General features: G+C 40.3%; 1 protein-coding gene across 1 annotated transcript in view; it reads right to left on the reverse strand.

The window, feature by feature from the left end:
- SVEP1 (sushi, von Willebrand factor type A, EGF and pentraxin domain containing 1) overlaps window positions 1-18,580 on the reverse strand; it is a 347,418-nt gene that overhangs the window by 52,407 nt on the left and 276,431 nt on the right. The window contains exons 39-41 of the mRNA XM_036739508.1: window positions 10,696-10,921; window positions 8,998-9,153; window positions 5,828-5,891 (exon numbers count right to left, since the gene is read on the reverse strand). Of these exons, the coding sequence (XP_036595403.1) occupies window positions 5,828-5,891; window positions 8,998-9,153; window positions 10,696-10,921 (446 nt within the window). The remainder of the gene's footprint in view (window positions 1-5,827; window positions 5,892-8,997; window positions 9,154-10,695; window positions 10,922-18,580) is intronic.

Below are 18,580 nucleotides of genomic sequence, written 5' to 3' on the forward strand. Positions count from 1 at the left end.
CCTAAATAACACTGTTCCTTTGAAATGGGAAAATAAACTCTTTTCATTTTTTATTTCCCAACGACCCTGAGGAAGAGGGACTGACTACAGGGTGCTTAATTGATTTTAAAGGCTAACTGGTACATTCCTGAAAATTGCTCTGATGTTGTAACTACTGTTACGGTATTACTGTAACTCTGATATTGTAACAAAATCTGATATTGTAACGACCCTTATTTTGGTAGCTCCCCTTCCTCTCTCTGAAGCACCCAACTCCAGGAGGAATTTTAAGGGTATTTATTTGTTTTTTTTAGTTCCTTTCATGAGGAAAGGGATCTCAATTGCACTTTAGGACCATTCTATTGCAAAAATATTCTCAGATGCTGAAAAATGCCAGTACCAAATTCTTATCCTTCTACCACTGACTGTACTAATGATAACAAAATAATATCTAATATTTACACAGTGCTTAAAAGTTTGCAAAGTACTTTGCAGGTATTAATCCTCAAAACAACCTGTCACTATTAGTACCTGTTAGGTACTATTAACACCCCTATTTTATAGAGAAAAATGAGGTTGAGGGGTTAAATGACTTACCCAGGATCATACAGTTGTATTTGTGGTAGGATTTGAATTGCGGTCTCCCTGATTGCAAATCCAGCCCCTTGTATCTACTGCACTGTAATCTTCCTTCTCTATCCTACTTCATTCTAATCCCCCAATCCATTCTTTAAATTTACTCTTTAACTCTAGCTACTTAGTGTGCCACTATGGAAGGAAATGGAGCAGAGATGAAATAGACTTACTGAGGAGAGTAAAGGACAGTTAGGAAGGCTTTACCAAAGCCTTATTGTGACATCAGAAAGGGTCAACTCTTCGAGTGCCCCAGACAGGAAGCTCTGCAGACTGGCCTCCTACTTCCTGGAGGATCTGCAATCAGCCTCCACAAACTCCTCATAATTTCTAATTCAACACTCAGGCCACCTAGGGAAAGAACTGCAATATTCTTAGGGTTGGAAGTGATTGCGGAGGCCATTCAGTCCTGCTCTTGCTTCAAAAGAACTTCATGAAATAAGGGATTTTCTCCAGCTTTTAAAATTACTTTGCATGTTTTTTGTTTATTGTGGTTGGCCTACTTATTGGGGATGACTTAAATTTCTGTACTTAAAGGCCTAAAATTCAGCAGTGCTCAATAAAATAGAATCTATCACAGTTGAATAAGACGTCAACATTGTTTAATAGACTTTATCCAAGGCTTGCTGTTTCAGCTGGATATCTCAGAGGAACACAAACATAAGAACCAATTTCTCATGTCATCATTGTTTGAATTAAACATACTGCAAAATAAACACAGTCTCTTGTGCATTTCCTTTTCATTCCTTTTTTGGAGTCTCTGGTGACTTTAGTTTAAAAATGCCACCCAAGATCTTCAAAGTTATAGAACAGGATATGATAGAATAGGAACAGTATAAAATGGAATAGAATGGAATGGGATAGAATGGGAAGGGTTGGATAAGATAGGAGAGGATGGAATGGAGTGGGATAGGATAAGATGGGATGGGATAGAATGGGAAGGGTTGGAAAAGATAGGAGAGGATGGAATGGAGTGGGATGGGTTAAGATGGGCCAGGATAGAATGGAAGGGAGTTGAATGAGATAGGAGAGGATGGAATAGAATATGATGGGACAGAATGGAATGGAATAGAATGGAAAGAGAAGAAAATAATCTATTTTAGTGCTGGAAGGGACTTGAGGCAGCCAGGTTTAGGGGAAAGAGCACTGACCATATTTATATTTCATATTTATTTATTTCATATTTATATATATCATATTTATATATGATTTGAGCTACTATATATATATAAGTTTGAGCTACTATTATTAATATTATTATCTTGTCTAACTTACCTTCTCAGTTTACAGATGAGGAAATCAAGGCCCAAAGGTGACCTGCTCAAGGTCACACAGGTAGGAATTGTTAACATCTGCTTTGTGCTTGCACTCTAGGGACTGTTCCATCTGACCAGCAACTTTCCATGAATATTGTCTTCTGCATTATAATGTGAGCTTTCTGAGAACAGGAGCTATCTTGCTTTGCTTTTTGTAGTCCCAATGCTTTGCATGTAGCAAATGCTTAATAAATGCTTCATTCAATTCATTCTGGTGGTAGAGCCAAGATTTGAACCCAGGTCCTCTGACTCCAGGACCACACTGCCTCCTGACTTCCAGTTAACCAGGAGATCAGGTAACCTAGGCCTCCTTTTTCTGTTCCTGGTTTCAGAGCTCTTTTTGTTCAGGAGCCTATTACACCTCTGGAGGATAGACCCAGTGTGTCCTGTATGACTCCAAGAAGGCTGCTACCCTATGTTAGCATGAGTCCCCCACCCTCCCTTATCACTTGGTGCTTGGGGAAGCCTGGAGCTATCATTGATACCAAAGATGCTGCTCTAGGGTCTTCCTTCCTAGATCAGATTCCCCTCCCCCCACCCTACCTCCCATTCATTCATCCATGTAGGGTAGGGGTCCAGACACGGTCTGTGTTTGGATATATCCTTGTCCTGAAATACACTAAAGCTTGTGAAAGGGTCCCATGGAGTTCATCTGATAATAGAATATGACCTTGGCACCCCTCAGTGCCTTGACACTCTCTCTACACTGACCTTCTAATTCATTTTCAACTGAGTCTGCATTTGTGTTATAGGGAGGAAAATAAGAAAAAAAACTTTTACACTTTAATGACATTATTACTCTTTCTTATCATTTACTTTCATAGAATGCTGGATTTGGAGTCAGGAAGACTTGAGTTTGAATCCTGCCTTAGCTGTGTGACCCTGGGCAAGTCAATTAATCTTTCTTTGCCTCAGTATCTTCACCTATAAAATGAGGATAATAACAGCGCCTAGCTCCCAGCACTGTTGTGAGGATCAAATTAAATGATGTGGATATCACTTTACCAACATTAGCTGTGATTACTAGAAAATAATTTGAAGATTACGTATGCAAAGGCATTAGGGGTATAGGATTTCTCTCTTTTTCCACTTCCACTGCCCTTATTCTGGTCCAGGCCTTCAATGCCTTTCACATGGACTATATTATAAGAGCTTCCTACTCAACATACGATGTGTATATGGGAAGTAGGGAAATGGAGTGCTAGCAACCAGGCGACAGCCCTGCGGTCTTTCTGAGGCCACGCTCCAAAGTTTATTCACGGCAAACACTGTCACTCAGAACTTCTACTCATTCTCTGATCTCAAGCCCACACACACTCTCACTGCAGCCACTGACTTCTTCAGTGCTGCCGAGCTCCTGTCACCAAATCTGGGCTCCCAAACCAAGACATTTGCTAGTCCAGAGGCCAGTTCCTGAGGTTCTTAAGGGGGCGACAGCATCTTTTTTCCCCTCAGCCTTGCAGCATACTAGACTACTTGTTCCCTGATCTCATCCAGATGTAGTTCATCCTTCTCACCTCCCACCCCCCAATGACATCATGAGGGTGATGTCTTGACTTGCTTGTGAATCAGATTTAAGTGAGGAAGAGTCACCAGCCTCACTCTTCCAGAGTCAACAAAGTCCAGTGGCATGAAAAAAGGCACGATTGGCCTTTCTAAACCATTCAATGATTCTGGGCTAGGCTAGAATAGAGACAAAAGATGGCCTAATTTGTCCTCCGAATCTGGGAGAGGAAGGCCTTCAAGGTTTCTATTTACCTTCATTCTAAGCCATAATGAACATGGAATGGTTAATGACTTTACTAACCACCTGGATTTTCTTGAGCTCCCTTACTATACAGAGGAGGCTGGACTGACTCAGGAATCAGAATCAGCCAATCAGGAGGCAGACTGAGCATCCCCTGAGCTTGACATACCTCTGCAGTGTTTGCTTAATGAACCCAGAACTCCCTCTGCTGTGCCAGCAACCACAGAATTGACTTAAGCCAGTTCATACCAGTTCTAAGGGACAGAACTAGCACAAGGATCCTAATTTACAAACCCTGGGGACTTTTCAGCCTGATCTTCTTCCTTGTTCCGTGTACCCTGGGACACCTTGTGACTTGTGAAATAATTCTGAGGGAAAAAATCAACCCATCCCCTCCTTTGTCCCGTCCCCCTCCCCCCACCCTCCCCAGCAGTACCTGATTGGGCCATCATATGGCCATTCCCACCCAGCTTTGTAGTTTCTCTTTATCTTTATAATATGTGCAGCCTAAAGCAAGCTCAGTCTGGACACAGCTCCACATGCCTGCCTCCATATACAACCTGATTCTGTTTGTCTTTCTTTAGAGCCAACTCTGGAGGTCGATGCCGTCAAAACCTAAACCACAGAGGCTTGGGCTGGGGGCTATTATTGGCCATTCATAGAAAGCCAGAGTGATTTGGGTTTAAAGGCCTAATTAAGTAGCTGTCTCCTTACTCTATGACTTTAGTACCTTGTTGACCCTGCCTGCGCCAGATCCCCGTCTGTCCTCCTGCTGAAATTATATCTCTGTAGTCTTTTCTATCCCCATCTCACACCCCCACCCAAATCTCCAGTTATGGGTAACCTACAATTTCTATTGGTGAAACTCTTTTCTTAACTCGGAGTTGTATTTACTCATATGCGTAGGCAAGGGAGACATGACAGATCATTGACTGGGGCCCTGAAGCTTGGCATCTTGATGACAACTACAGAGCATTTCATCTTCATACAGGAATGCCTATCCCTGACTGAACCACTGTGCCATTTTCTGTGGAGTCTGGGGGCCCACAGGATACCCCTAAGCATGGGGAAAAATTTTAAAATAGAACTCCTTGAGGGCAGGGACTTTTGTTTTTCTGTTTTTCTATGCCTGGCACAGAGTGGGCATTTACTACATACTTGGTGAATGAATGAGAAGAGCGTTGGAGCTCTGCAAAATAAATAGCTCAGTTATTTTCAAACTGAACTAGAGGCATGACTCATTTATGACAGCTAAAGAAACAGCAACATTTTCAACTTGGTACAAATAAAGTTGCTGTTCAGTCGTTTCAGTCATATCTGACTCTTTGTGATCCCATTTGGGGTTTTCTTTTTTTTTTTGGTAGGGCAATTGGGGTTAGATGACTTGCCCAAGGTTACACAGCTAGTACACGTGTCAAGTGTCTGAGGCCGGATTTGAACTCAGGTCCTCCTGACTCCAGGGCCGGTGCTCTACTCACTGTGCCACCTAGCTGCCCCCATTTGGGATTTTCTTGACAAAGAACCTGGAGTGGTTTGCCATTTCCTTCTCTAACTCATTTTACAAATGAAGAAACTTAGGCAAACAGGGTTAAATGACTTGCCCAGGGTCACACAACTAGCGTCCAAGGCCAGATTTGAACTCAGCGCCTTTTGACTCCAAGCCCCGAGCTCTATCCACCATGCCACTTAGTTGCCCTTACAAATCAGGTAGGGAACTTTAGCCTTGTTGCAAAGCATACCTGAAAATAATTAAAGCACATAAAATACTGATATTAAAAATAAAAAGAAAAGACACGGTAGAAAACTTGAGTTCTTCCCTGCTTGCTGTTGATCACCACTATAGGTCTGATAAATTTTACTCTGTGACCTTGTGCAAAACATCTTAATTTATCAACTGGATTTGAAGTAATCATAATAATAAGAAAAGTTACTGTGCATTCTGAGGAAGAGCTCTGTAAGTAGAGTTCACAATATCGAATGGAAGACAGAAGTCTTTGAAGTTTGCCAGCCATATAAAAGGCATGATGGCGGCTGTGCTTCTTGTGGGACACATTCACATCCTTTCCCCACATGTGCAGCCTAAGTGCTAATGCAGACCACAGGCTGACTTAGGACCAGGATCTGAGGACAGAAGGTGATTTTCAAAACTCACTTTTGCAGAGAGCTGCGGCTCCACTCCATTGTTTGTTTTCCTGGCAGATACGTTCAGGGTCACCCTGTGAAGCAAAGTAGAAGGTCACTAAAAGGCAAAAGAAAAAAAAGTCCATAGATCTATAGGAAGAAAGATAACATTTAGATGTGTTGTGCACTTGTATCCAACTCTTTGTGACCTTCGTTGGGGTTTTCTTGGCAAAGATAGTGGAGTGATTTGCCATTTCCTTCTCATTTTTACAGATGAGGAAACAGAAACAAACAGGGTTAAAAAAAACCCGAGGCAAACAGGGTTAAGTGACTTGCCCAGGGTCACACAGCTAGTAAATGTCTGAGGTCACATTTGAACTAGGGTCTTCCTGATTCCAAGCCTGGTGCTCAATCCACTGTGCCACCTAGCTGCCTCATTTTAAACATGTAGAAACAGTTTTGAGGTTGAAACCTTAAAACAACTGAGTTGGTACCAAAATTGATTATAAGGAACAGGAGTTTGGGTTAAGACTTTAAGAAGCCTTCACTGGAATGCTTCCAAATGTAGACCTTAATCGAATAAGTAAAATTCGGTAAAGAACTTTCTTCACCTTCACTTTTGTTTCACAAGACAAGAGATTGTATTTATGAGGGTTTGTTTTTTTTTTTTAACAGAATATTGAAAGAGACAAAGTCTATGAAAATCCTCCAGATGAATGCCTTGATAGTCACTGTATAACACTGTTGTCAGTATGCTTGCCCACACTGGTCCTCTCTCTGCCCCTGATTTATAATTCATTATCGTTAATCCACTGTGGGCTGGCAAACTAGACAAATAAATGAGATAAAATTAAACATAAAAGAGGAGTAAATAGATTCTGAGCAAGGAAATGAAGAGAGTTTCTGTATAGAAATGGCCATGTGACCTTTCGTGAACAGCTTTGTGAGATCTATTTTGGGTGCTCAGAGGCCTCCTTTCTTTGAATCGAACCTGTCATAATGCTTGGCATATAGCAGGTACTTAATAAATGCTGATTGGTTGAAATTCCTAGAAAAGTGGGATAGGGACTAGATGGGTGATTTCATTAGCACAGGGAACTTCTGGGCAAAGAGACTCCTTCTACCAAAGGGCAACCACTACTTTCTCTGCAACTGTTTTAGAGAGCTGCCCAGAGCACAGAGAGGTCAAGTGACTTGTCCAGGGTCCCACAGCCAGTACAGGGCATGGGTCCTAGATGGAACTTGAATCCAAGACTTCCTGGCCTATGACACACCGTCTCTCATTAAGATGATAAATGTCCATTTTATTCTCTTTGTGGTTGTTCCTTAGGCTCTCACTTTCATTTTACCATTCTCTTGCTGGTCAAGTAGTTTTGGAATAGAGGTTCTTGACCTTGTTTGTGTGTCATAAACCTGTCTGAAGCCTGTGGACCCTTCCTCAGAATAATGTTTTTAAATGTATAAAATAAAATGATGGGATTACAAAGAAAGCTGGAGGTTAGTGAAAACAACGTATTACCTTTCCGGGTAATTTTCCATTTTCCATCAGTAACTCTGCTTAGTTTCGACTCCCTAGAATACCATGCCCCTGTGCCACTACCCTCTGGAGCCTCACTCCCCTTTTCAGCTTCCTTTTGTGTGTTGTCTTTCTCCATTAGATTGTAAGCTCCTTGAGGGAAAGGACTATCTTCCTTTTTCTTATTTGTATGCCCAGTGCTTAGCACAGTGCCTGGCACTTAACAAATTGTTTATTGAATTGAATGAAAAAATAATGATGTGATTTTTTTCCCCATTCAATCTCATAGACACCCTAAAATCTGTTCACAGATCCGTTTTGGTCTATGAACCCCAGGTTAAGAACCTCAGCCTCAGAAGAAGATGTTTGTTAAGATTTATGTTGATTCAGTTCTCCCTTGTTCCCATGCCTGTTTATCAAGTAGTGTTGGGGGAGGCTCTGGTAGGGAAGGAGACACCAAGTCTGCGGTTGTTGTATTACCTGCTATTTGCCACGTTCTTGCTACCTTGGGGAGGAATTGAGATTCAAGGACCACACCTCTTTTGCTGAGGTGGACCTATCTGGATGATCTTCAAGTTGTCTATAAAAGCCATCCCCACCTTGAAGCCCTTGCTGTTTTCCAGTGATCAGCCAGTCCATGTGTTGCTACGTTGATGTACTTACAATAAAATGTTTTTAATGCTCTTTGTCCTGAGTTTTGCTTGTTAATCAGGGTGAAAGCCCAAATGAAGAATTTTCCTTTCAATATGTTGTTTCTCTTGTTAGCTAGCTGGTGCAGTAGATAGAGTACTGGTCCTGGAGTCTGAGTTCAAGTCTGGCCTCAGATACTTACTAACTGTGTGACCCAAGGCACTTAACCTTATTAAGTGAAAATTAGGGATTGAATATTTCTAGTCATTATAAGAAGTCCTTGTGTCAAGTATGATTGAATTTTGTTTCCACAAAGATTGTATGAAAATATGATTCGAAGCCATACTGGTGGCTAATTGTAGGAGTTTGGCTGCTTGAAAATCAGCACATCTAAAAGGCAGCTCCTTTTTGTTCTAAGAAGGCCTGATCCTGTATTTCAAAAGAATTGTCAGGCCAGGTGTCAAATCACAAAAGGATAAGACTCAATCCAGACTCATTGATATCCTGGGTTTGAATCTCCAAACCCATGCTTCTGTCAGTACTCTTTAGCAATTGAGAGGCATCCTTTCTCATGCTGTCTGATGCAGACAAATGTAAAGGAAACTAAAAATATAAAGAATGGGTTGTATGTGGATGAGAAGGGAGGGGGGGATTGAGGTGTGGAGGTGAAGGGATGTGATCAAGGGGTGGGGTTTAGTGAACCTGAAATGTTGACCAATGGAGTTCAAGGCACAAAATTCATATCTGGAGGAAATAAAAGAAATTTGTACCTAATTTAAGGTGGGCTTGTGCCAGCTAAGAGGCCAAGTCACCCCGTCAAATAATGACATGAAACAAAAATCTTTTTTTCTAAATTCACACATGGCCAGGTATAATTCTTGATATTTCTAACACTCATTGACTTCAGTGGGAGTTCTGATCTTATTTCCTAAGATAAGAAAAGCTCTTAGGAACAAACTTCCTTGGGATAAAAGATAGTGAGGATCACCCATACCAACATTAGTAAAACATCTGCCCAAGGAGTTTAAAGAACCAAATATACCCCCTTGGCTTACCTCTAACTCATAGCCAGCCTTACACTGGTAAATAATTGTGCTTTTGAAGCTGTATTCTGTACCAACCACAAGCCCATGCTCTGGAGTTTCAGGTTTCCCACAAGAAACTGGAGTGCAAGAATCATCAGAGAATGGTGGATCCCAAGTACCATCGAGCTTAGTGAAAAAGAGATAACAAAAGCAAATGTCAACAGACATGGCCCATCCTACACGTTACAGATAGAAGTGATGAGATGATGGCAGGCAGGGATGGATATGGAATGGCTACTTTATCTTATTACTTCCCAGCTGGACATGATCTCTCCCTCCTCAAATTTCTTATAGCACTTTGCTGGACCTCTCCTTTGCACTTATCATAGTTGCCTTTGTATTAGAGAGATGTACATATCTTGTTTCCCCTACTCAGCTGTGAGCTCCTTCAGGTCAGGGGCTTTGTCTAACTTCATCTTCTTATCTCCCCTAGAGTTCAGTACAGTTCCCTATTTGAACATGTTCTACAAATGTGTTTTGAATTTGAATCTAATTTTTAACTTAAAAAAGTCAGTTTTCAATTAAGATTCTGTCAGTAAAACACGAACAGTTGTGTTCTTCAGCACAACAAAAGCCTGTATAAATGAAATCTTTGATGCTTGGTGTAAATAAAAATCAGTTATCTTACTATGCAGAAACTTTCAGGGTGGCTAAATGTAATGGTTACATATGTATATGTATATGTATTACACAAAAGGAAGAAATATCCTGTTTGTAAGGTTTCAAATTATGGTGTGGTTTAGAATTCAATTCAATAAATATTTATTAAGTGCCTATTATGTGCAAGGTGAGAAGCAGCATGGCCTAGTGGATACGGGGCAGGTCTTTGGAGCCAAGAAGACTTGGATACAAGTCCTGCCTTTGATGCATCCTAACTCTGTGATGCCAGGAAGCCATGTGACCTTTCTGAATCTCCATTTCCTCATATGCAAACCAGGAATAATAGTAGCATCTACTGCACGGGGTTGCTGTGAGGATTAAGTAAAATAATAATATAGAAGTGTTTTTTAAACTTCAAAGTGCTACATAAATGTAAACTATGATTATAATTACAGTCTAGTAAGGGAGTAAGGCCCAAGAACAGATGAACATAATGTGCATTATTTGATAAGTGCATTTGAGAGATGCAAAACAAGGTTTTTTGGTCGGTTTAAGGGGAGGGAAATATGACCGTCCACAGGGAAGACTTCATGGGCAAGGTGATATTTGAGTTGGGCTTTAAAGAATACATAGGAATTCAAGAGACAAAGGTTAGGGGGGGAGAAAGGAGGACATTCCAAGCACCAGATAAACAAAGAGAGGGCATTTTTAGGGAGCAGAGAATAGGCCACTTTAATCTTAATGTAGAGTGCAGAGAGGTAGTAATATGCGATAAGGCTGAAAAGGTGCCAGATTCCAAAGAACTGGAATGCCCAGCAATGAAGTGTGAGCTTTGCTTGGGAAGTTATAAGGAACCACTGACGATTTGATGAAGAGGTGTTGGAGCACTTTATACGCTGACCCTTTGCACTTGAAATTTCGAGTAATTGACTTTTGCATTAGTAAGATCATTTTGTTACAGTATTTATGTAAATAAAATCTTGAATCCTTTACAAGACACCGGGATATTAGCTACATGTCAGTGTATGCATAAGCAGTGCACTTTGCTCTTAGGAAGTAAAGTCTTACCTGACATGTTGAAGTGTTAGCTCCCCCCAAAATGTATCCTTTTATGCATGATATAGAAACTTGTTTATTCACACTGAACTCATGACCAAGAACAAGTATCTTGTCCATATCTGTTGGTACGGAGCATTTCTTAGGAATACAGGAAATACTGTCAGGTGACCAATGCCCATCTTTCTGACAAGTCATTGTATCTGTATCTGATGCCATCACATAACCTTCCAGACACCTGAAATAAAGATGAAAGGATAATGAGAGAGAGAGAGAGAGAGAGAGAGAGAGAGAGAGAGAGAGAGAGAGAGAGAAGATTGTTTATGGCCTATCTCTTAACCATAAGTAGTTTTGCAAGAGAGAACTTTTTATTTGGCATATGTCCCAAGGACAACAAATGGCAAAACTGGAAGCCAGGAGATACTTTGACAAGTATAACTGTACCATAGTAAGTGCACAAACATCCATGGTATGGCTTATTCAAAGCAAACCTTGCTTTCAGCATTATTAACATTACCATCTTTTTTGTTTACTTATTTCCTTGGTGGATAGGCAGATCTATTTTCACTCCAAATATAGCCTATGGTCCAGTAGAGGCTAGGCTAAGCTCCAAACTTAGACCTTTCAAAGGAAAGTAATTTCACAAACTCTGGAAGGGTAAGTTAGACAAATGGAACATCTAATGAACACTCTTTGCCATGGGGCATCATCAATTTTATAGGTGATTTCAGTTTTTAGTGTGAAATTGAAAAATAAATGTTTGTTGAATGCCTACTGTGTGCAAAGCACCATGATGGGTATTGGGGAAGATATAATATTTATATAAGACTATATGTCCTCAAGGAACATATAGTCTAATAGGAACATAAGAAATCAACACGGACAGCTATCATATACATGATAAATGCAGTAGTGTGTTACAAAACAAAGCACCAAGCTTAGAACCAAGGGGGAAGATTGTTATCAACCAGGGGATCAAGGAAGACTTCCTGAAGGCAGTGGTATTTGAGTTAAACCTTAAAGAATGGATAGAAATTCAACAAGCAAATGATGGAAAAACACTCCAGGCACATGGTACAGACTGAACAAAGACAAGACACAGAGGTGTGAGAGTACAATGTATGTATGAGGGACAGACAGTTGTTTGGTGTGGAGTGCTGGTGGTAGTGGGAATTAATATTTACTAATGTTGGAAAGGTAGAATATTGCTAAGCCTTGGAGGACCTTGAATGCCAGGAAGAGGAGTTTGAATTTATTTATTTTTTGGTAGGCAATAAGGCATCAGTGGAGATTTTTTTAACAGAGAAGTGATAGGACCAAATCAATACCCAGGAAGCATGAAGGATGGAAGAGAAAGTAGAGAGACTGAAGGTTCCATAAGGAGACTAGTTCAGGCAAGTGAAAATATGGGTCTATAGAAGAAGGGTGGTAGCAGAAGTGATAAAGAAGGAAAGATGGAGCTCAGAAATGTTATAGAAATGGGAACATTATGGCCTGGAAGCCAATTAGACCTGAGAAGTGAAGGGAAATGAAAAACATAAAGAGACCAGTTGAATGATAGTGTTAGTGACAGAAAGGGTGAAGTGAAGAGGAGGAGCAGATTTAAGGGGGGGGGGAACGAGTGAACTTCATTCTGAACTTGTTAAGTTTGAGATGGGACATTCAGTGGGAGATTTCTTGTAGTCAGGTGGAGATGAGATTCTGGAGCTCAGAAGAGAGAGGCTAAGATGGGGGGACCAATCCAGATTCAGGGCCTATCTACACAGAGATGATCTTTAAAGCTATGAGAATTAATACAACTGCCAAAGGACAAAGAACAAGAGAAAAGAGAAAATGGCTAAGAATAGAGCTTTGGTGAGTACTGACATTAAAGGTTTAGACTGGCAAAATGACAGAAGAATTACAGATGAGGAGTAAAACCAAGAGTGTATAGTATCTGAGGTTGAGGGATAAGAGGATTTGTAGTTAGGGTTAGGATCAGCATCAGCAGCTGAAGGATCCTATATCAGAAGGGTGAAGAATGACTAATCAACAAACATTTATTAAGTACCTCCTTTGTGCCAGGAATTGTGCTAAATATGGTGGATATGAAAAAAGGCAAAAGACAGTCTCTGCCCTCAAGGAACTTACAGTCTAATGGGGGGAGACAACATGCCAACAGATGTATACAAAGTAAGCTATGTACAGGACAAATAGGAAATAATTAGTAGAGAGTAGCACTGGATCTGTCAATTAGAAAGTCACTGATAACCTTTAAAAGAACATTTTCATTCAAGCAGCAAGACCAGAAGCTTAACTGTAAGAATGAGAGGGTCATGAGAAGGGAAGGAGTCAGGAAGAGACAACTTCCTAAAGGAACTTAACAGTTAAAGCACGGAAAGAGAGGGGACACTCTCTTGGTTCCCCTACTACCTGTCTCACCACGCCTTTGCAGTCTTATTTGCTGGATCTTCATCCAGGTCACACCCTCTAGCAGTGGATGTCCAATAAGGCTCTGTCCAGGACACTCTTCTCTTCTCCCTTTATACTGTTTGATTTGCTGATCTCATCAGGTCACATGGATTCAATTATCTCTATACTGATGGTTCTTAAATCTATTTATCCAGCCCTAACATCTCCAACTGCCTATTACATATCTTGAATTGCATATGTATGAAACTCAACATGTCTAAAATTGAACTCATTATCTTTACCTCTTAGTCCTACCCCTTCCAAATTTCCCTACTACTTTGAGGGTACCACCGTCCTCCCAGGCCCCTAGACTGACAAGGTAGGTGTTAACCTCGACTCTAGGCCTGGTACTCCACCCACTGAGCCACCAAACTGCCCCCTCAATCTCTCATCACCACCCCCATGCCAAATCCTCTCAATTTTATACTCATAACATCTTTTGCATATACCTTTTTCTCTTCTCTGACACTGCCAAGGTAGGGGGTGGCTCTCATCACCTTATGCCTGGACTACTGAGACGGCCTGCTGGTTGGTCTGCCCACTACAGTCCATTTACCACTCACCTGTCAAAATGATTTTCCTGAAATACAAGTCTGACCTTGTTACTACCCCCTTACTCAATAAACTCCAATGGCTCCCTATTTATTACCTGCAAGGAAAAACATGAAGTCCTCTGGTGTTCAAAGCCCCCTTCCAGTCTTCTTACACCTTATACTACCTCCACATACTCCTTAATCCTGTGCCACTGGCTTCCTTGCTGTTCCTCAAACATGATGCTCCATCTTTCAACTCTGGGCATTTTCAATGGCTGCCCCACTCCATGCATGGCATCCCCTTCCTCTTCATTTCTGCCTTCTGGTTTCCTTTAAGTCCCAGCTAAAATCCCAACTTCTACACTAAGAAGCCTTTCCTGAGCCCTCTTAATTCTACTGCTTTTCTTTTGTTGATTACCTCCAATTTATCCTATTAGCTAGCTTGTTTGTCAAACATGGTTATTTTCATGTTATATCCCCCTATTAGACTATGAACTCTTCAAGAGCAGGGACTGTCTCTTACCTTTGCTTGTATCCCTAGGGTTTAGTACAGTGCCTGGCACACAGTAGGTGCTAAAGAAATGTTTACTGACTGACTAGGTTAAGAGGTCAAAAATGGCATTTTTTTTACAAAAAAATTAGGACTGATAATACCTGAACAGATTTCTAAGCAGAAAAGAAGAAACCAGGAAAGTAAGGTAAGGAAGTTACTGTGCAGATGTATGACAAAAGATGTCAACGTGTGGGTCAAGTGGCTGAGTAATGATGTAGTCAGATTGTTAGAGGGGTTGTCTTCTTGGGGATCTTCCCCTATCAGACATCCTTTCTCACTCACATCTTCAACTCTTCTCTTAAGCAACTGGCTCCTTCCTTGATATCTAGAAACACGTTGAGGTCTCCCTGTTCTTAAAGACATCTGTCCCTGCCATTTCTACAAACTGTCATCTGATATCTCAACATGATTTTCGAACCTACCACTGTATGGAAACTGCTCTCTCAAAATCTCTCAACTGATGTTGCTTTCTCCATCTTTACTCTCTTTGGTTTCTCTGAAGGTTCTGAAGAGCATTGATTCTTAATGACTATCAAAAAAATTTTAAGATAAATAAGAGATAAACCAGTATGCCTATGAAAAGTTGACTAATTATAACAAAATTTGAAGGTATCTTTATTTGATTTGGGAGTGTGGAATAACACCCATCCATTGAAAATATTTTAATAGCTTCTCTTTTTAAAAACTTGAGGTTATATTTGGTGTTATATGTTCTCCATCAGTTTAAGGCTTCAGAAGTTACCTACTTGAAAATGTGTGTGTGTGTGTGTGTGTGTGTGTGTGTGTGTGTGTGTATGTGTGTGTGTGCATGCATGTGTGTGAAAGATACTAGGCTGGCCAAGAAACTGGAGGCTAAGAGTTTCCCCAAGACTATTTCCCTAATATTTCCACAGGTGATATTTAATTATGCCATCTGGATAGGTCACCTCAACTTGACCCTCAAGTTCCATTGCTGTTCTTCTGTTCATCTCTGAGTGACTCACTACTACATTCTCCATGGCAGCTGTTCCAAATCTTTTTTTTAATCTCTCCTCAAAACCCTATTTCTACCCCATATCCCCTCTATCTGTAGATGACTTCATCTCCTATTGTACTGATAAGACTAGGCCATCTGTCTTCTCTCTTGCCTGCTCCACCTGTAAACCTCTCAAGATCTTTACCCAGTATCACCTTTTCCCCTTTAGTCTCAGAGAATGAGATTCTTTTCCAAGTTGAGATTGACTTCTTCACTTGTACCCTTGAGCTCTTCTTCTCCTGTATCCTCCAGGTCTTTGCTTCATTTATTTTCTCTTTCCCTAATCTTCACTTTCTTCCTCCCTACTTTTCCTCTGCTTACAAAGGGATTCTGGCCTTTCTAGTTTAAAAAAATCCTCCCACTGAGTCCTTTACCCCTTTAAGCTATCACCAAAATTTACTCTTTCCTTTCCTGATCAAGCTTTTTAAAAGCATCATTTTCACTTGCTGCCTCCGTTTTATCATTATGCACTCATTTTCCAAATGCTTAGAATTGGGCTTCCATCTCCACCATGGTAGTAAGATGTCTATTTAAAATGATCTCTAAGTCATCATATGCAAAGACCTTTTCTTGCTCTTCATCTTCTTCAACTTTCCTGAATTGACATTTTTAACTGACGTTCTCTTCTTTGACTTTGGTGATGTTAATCTCTCTTGCTTCTCTTCCTGCCTATTAGAGACAGTCTTCTTGGTCTCCTCCTCCTTTTACCACCCCCTATAAGCAGGTTTTCATGAAGGCCCTGTCCTTGACTCTTTTCTTTTTTTTTTTCTCTATCCCCTCTCACTTAGTGAGCACACTCATTTGCATACATCAGTTTTATCTCTTTGCTGCTGACCTTTAGATTATAAACCCAAATAATCTCTCTTGTGAGTTTTAGCTCCACATTAATTATAGTAACTCACAATTAAGGTTTTCAAAGCACTTTCTTTACAACTACCTTACGAGGTAGGTAGCTACTAGTACTGTTTTATCCATTTACATACAGATAAAGAAACTAAGACTTGGATAGGCTAAGATATGATTTAATCAAAATCACACAACAGTTATGGAACAGGGCCAGGATTTGAACCCAAGCACCAAATCTTCTAAATCCAGCATTTTTTTTCTAGTACATCATACTACCTGCTGGACAACTCCATCAGGTGTTATATTGACATCTCAGATTCAATATACATATAAGTTGAAACTTGCCATCTTTACCCCAGAACTTGTACTGTTCTCCCAATTTCCATATTTCTGGCACCAAAATCTTCCTTGACATTCAACTTCAGAACCAGAGAGTTACCTTGGAAAGAGCTCTTATTTGGGGTCAGAAGTCTTACATTGAAACCCTGGCTCTCTTTCTTATTTCTTATGTGATTTCAGGCAAATCACAGGATCATAGACCTAGAGCTGTATTCAGAGTATTCAAGGGTATTCAGAGGCCAGTGAGGATCCTGAAGCCCAGGAAGATATGCTGACTTGGCCAAGGTCACAGATATTAAGTGTTAGAAGTGGGATTTGAACCCATGTTTTCTGAATGCAGAGCCAGAATTCTTTTCACTACACTACAACTTCTTATCCAGGTAAACTGCCTAATTGCTCTACATTTTAGTTTCCCCATGCATGAAACAAAAAATTTGGATTAGATAATCTCTGTGGTTCTTTCCAGCTCTAAATCCTATAATCCCATTGGTCTTCCCTTTCTCCCATCCCCCCAAGCTAACCTGACAATAACTCTCACTTCTAGTCACTGCTCTCAACTCACACCACCAATCATCCTACTTCAGTATAGGGATTATATCCTCTCCACATTGCCACCTGGGGAAATTCCTACCTTTTTTCAAAGCCTATGATCTCCCAATTAATATACAGTGATGATGATTTTTAAAAATAACCACTGGATGGAATTCCAAACAATATAATGGCTATTTAGCAACTCTGGGTAGAATGAAGCCAAGCATGGGTCAATTTAGTGGAGGAAAATGGTAGATTTGGAATTTAGAGGACCTGGGTTCCACTCCAGGCCTTATCACTCTCTGTATGACCTTGGACAAATGTTCAAACATCTCAAATGGGGATAATGCTACTTGTTCTATCTATTCCATGGAGACACTGTGGTATAATGGCTGGAGAGCTGACTTTGAAACCAGTAAAACTTAGGTACAAGTCTTGCCTCTGATATATCCTGTCAGTGCTCTTGGCAACTTCCTAAGATGAAAAGTTGGTAAGCTACATTGGTAGAGGGGATTTTCTCACCTGGGAGTCCACTCCCTATTGCTACTACTTAGCCCACAGAGTTGATATAAGTACTCTGTATATCATTATAAACATGTAAGCTATTGTTCTAAAAATTCTGGAGTTCATAAGGCCAAGCCTTAGGGTTATCTTTTACTTTATTTTGTATCCCCCAGTCCTTAGCACAGTGCATCACATGTAGTAGGCACTAAACAACTACTTGTTGATTTTATTGGTAACACATTCATTTCATAATAGCTGATTTTTAAAAACCTGTAATTTATTTTCTCTTTAAACTTTTCCTGCTTATGTTACCTAGAGACTTCAGAGCAGGGGTTCTTCACCCCGGAGGTCTGTGACAAATTTATTTTTCGTAGCTATATTTCAGTACAATTGGTTTCCTTTGTAATCTTTGATATTTTATCATATACATTTTAAAAACATTATTTGGATGTGCATAGCCTTTGAAATACTACTTCTAGGGTTGTATCCCAAAGAGATCATACAAATGGGAAAAGGACCCACATGTAGAAAAATATTTATAGCAGTGCTTTTTGTTGTGGCAAAGAATTGGAAATCAAGGGGGTGCCCATCAATTGGGGAATGGCTGAACAAGTTGTAGTATATGAATGTAATGGAATACCATTGTGCTATAAGAAATGATGAGCTGATGGACGTCAGAATAACCTGGAAAGACTTATATGAACTGATGCTAAGTGAGGGGAGCAGAACCAGGAGAACATTGTACACAGTTACAGCCACATTGTACGATGACTGATTTTGATAGACTTGGCTCTTCTCAGCAATGCAAGGTTCTAAGACAACTCCAAAAGACTCATAATGGAAAAAATCTATCCACTTCCAGAGAAAGAACTATGTAGTCTGAATGCAGATTGAAGCATGTTCTCTCTCTCTCTTTTTTTGTTTTGTTTCTTCTTTCTTGTGGCTCATTCCATTGGTTATAATTCTTCTTTAGAACATGACTAATGTCAAAATTTGTTTAATGTAAAGGTATATGTAGAACTATATCAGATTGCATGCTGTCTTGTGGGGGGATGGGGGGAGGAAAAGAAGGGGGAGCTCAAAAGTTTGTGGAACTGAATTTTGTAAACCAAAAATAAATAAATT

The sequence above is a fragment of the Trichosurus vulpecula genome, chromosome 9 (assembly GCF_011100635.1).
Source record: "Trichosurus vulpecula isolate mTriVul1 chromosome 9, mTriVul1.pri, whole genome shotgun sequence".
Classification (NCBI taxonomy): Eukaryota; Metazoa; Chordata; class Mammalia; order Diprotodontia; family Phalangeridae; genus Trichosurus; species Trichosurus vulpecula.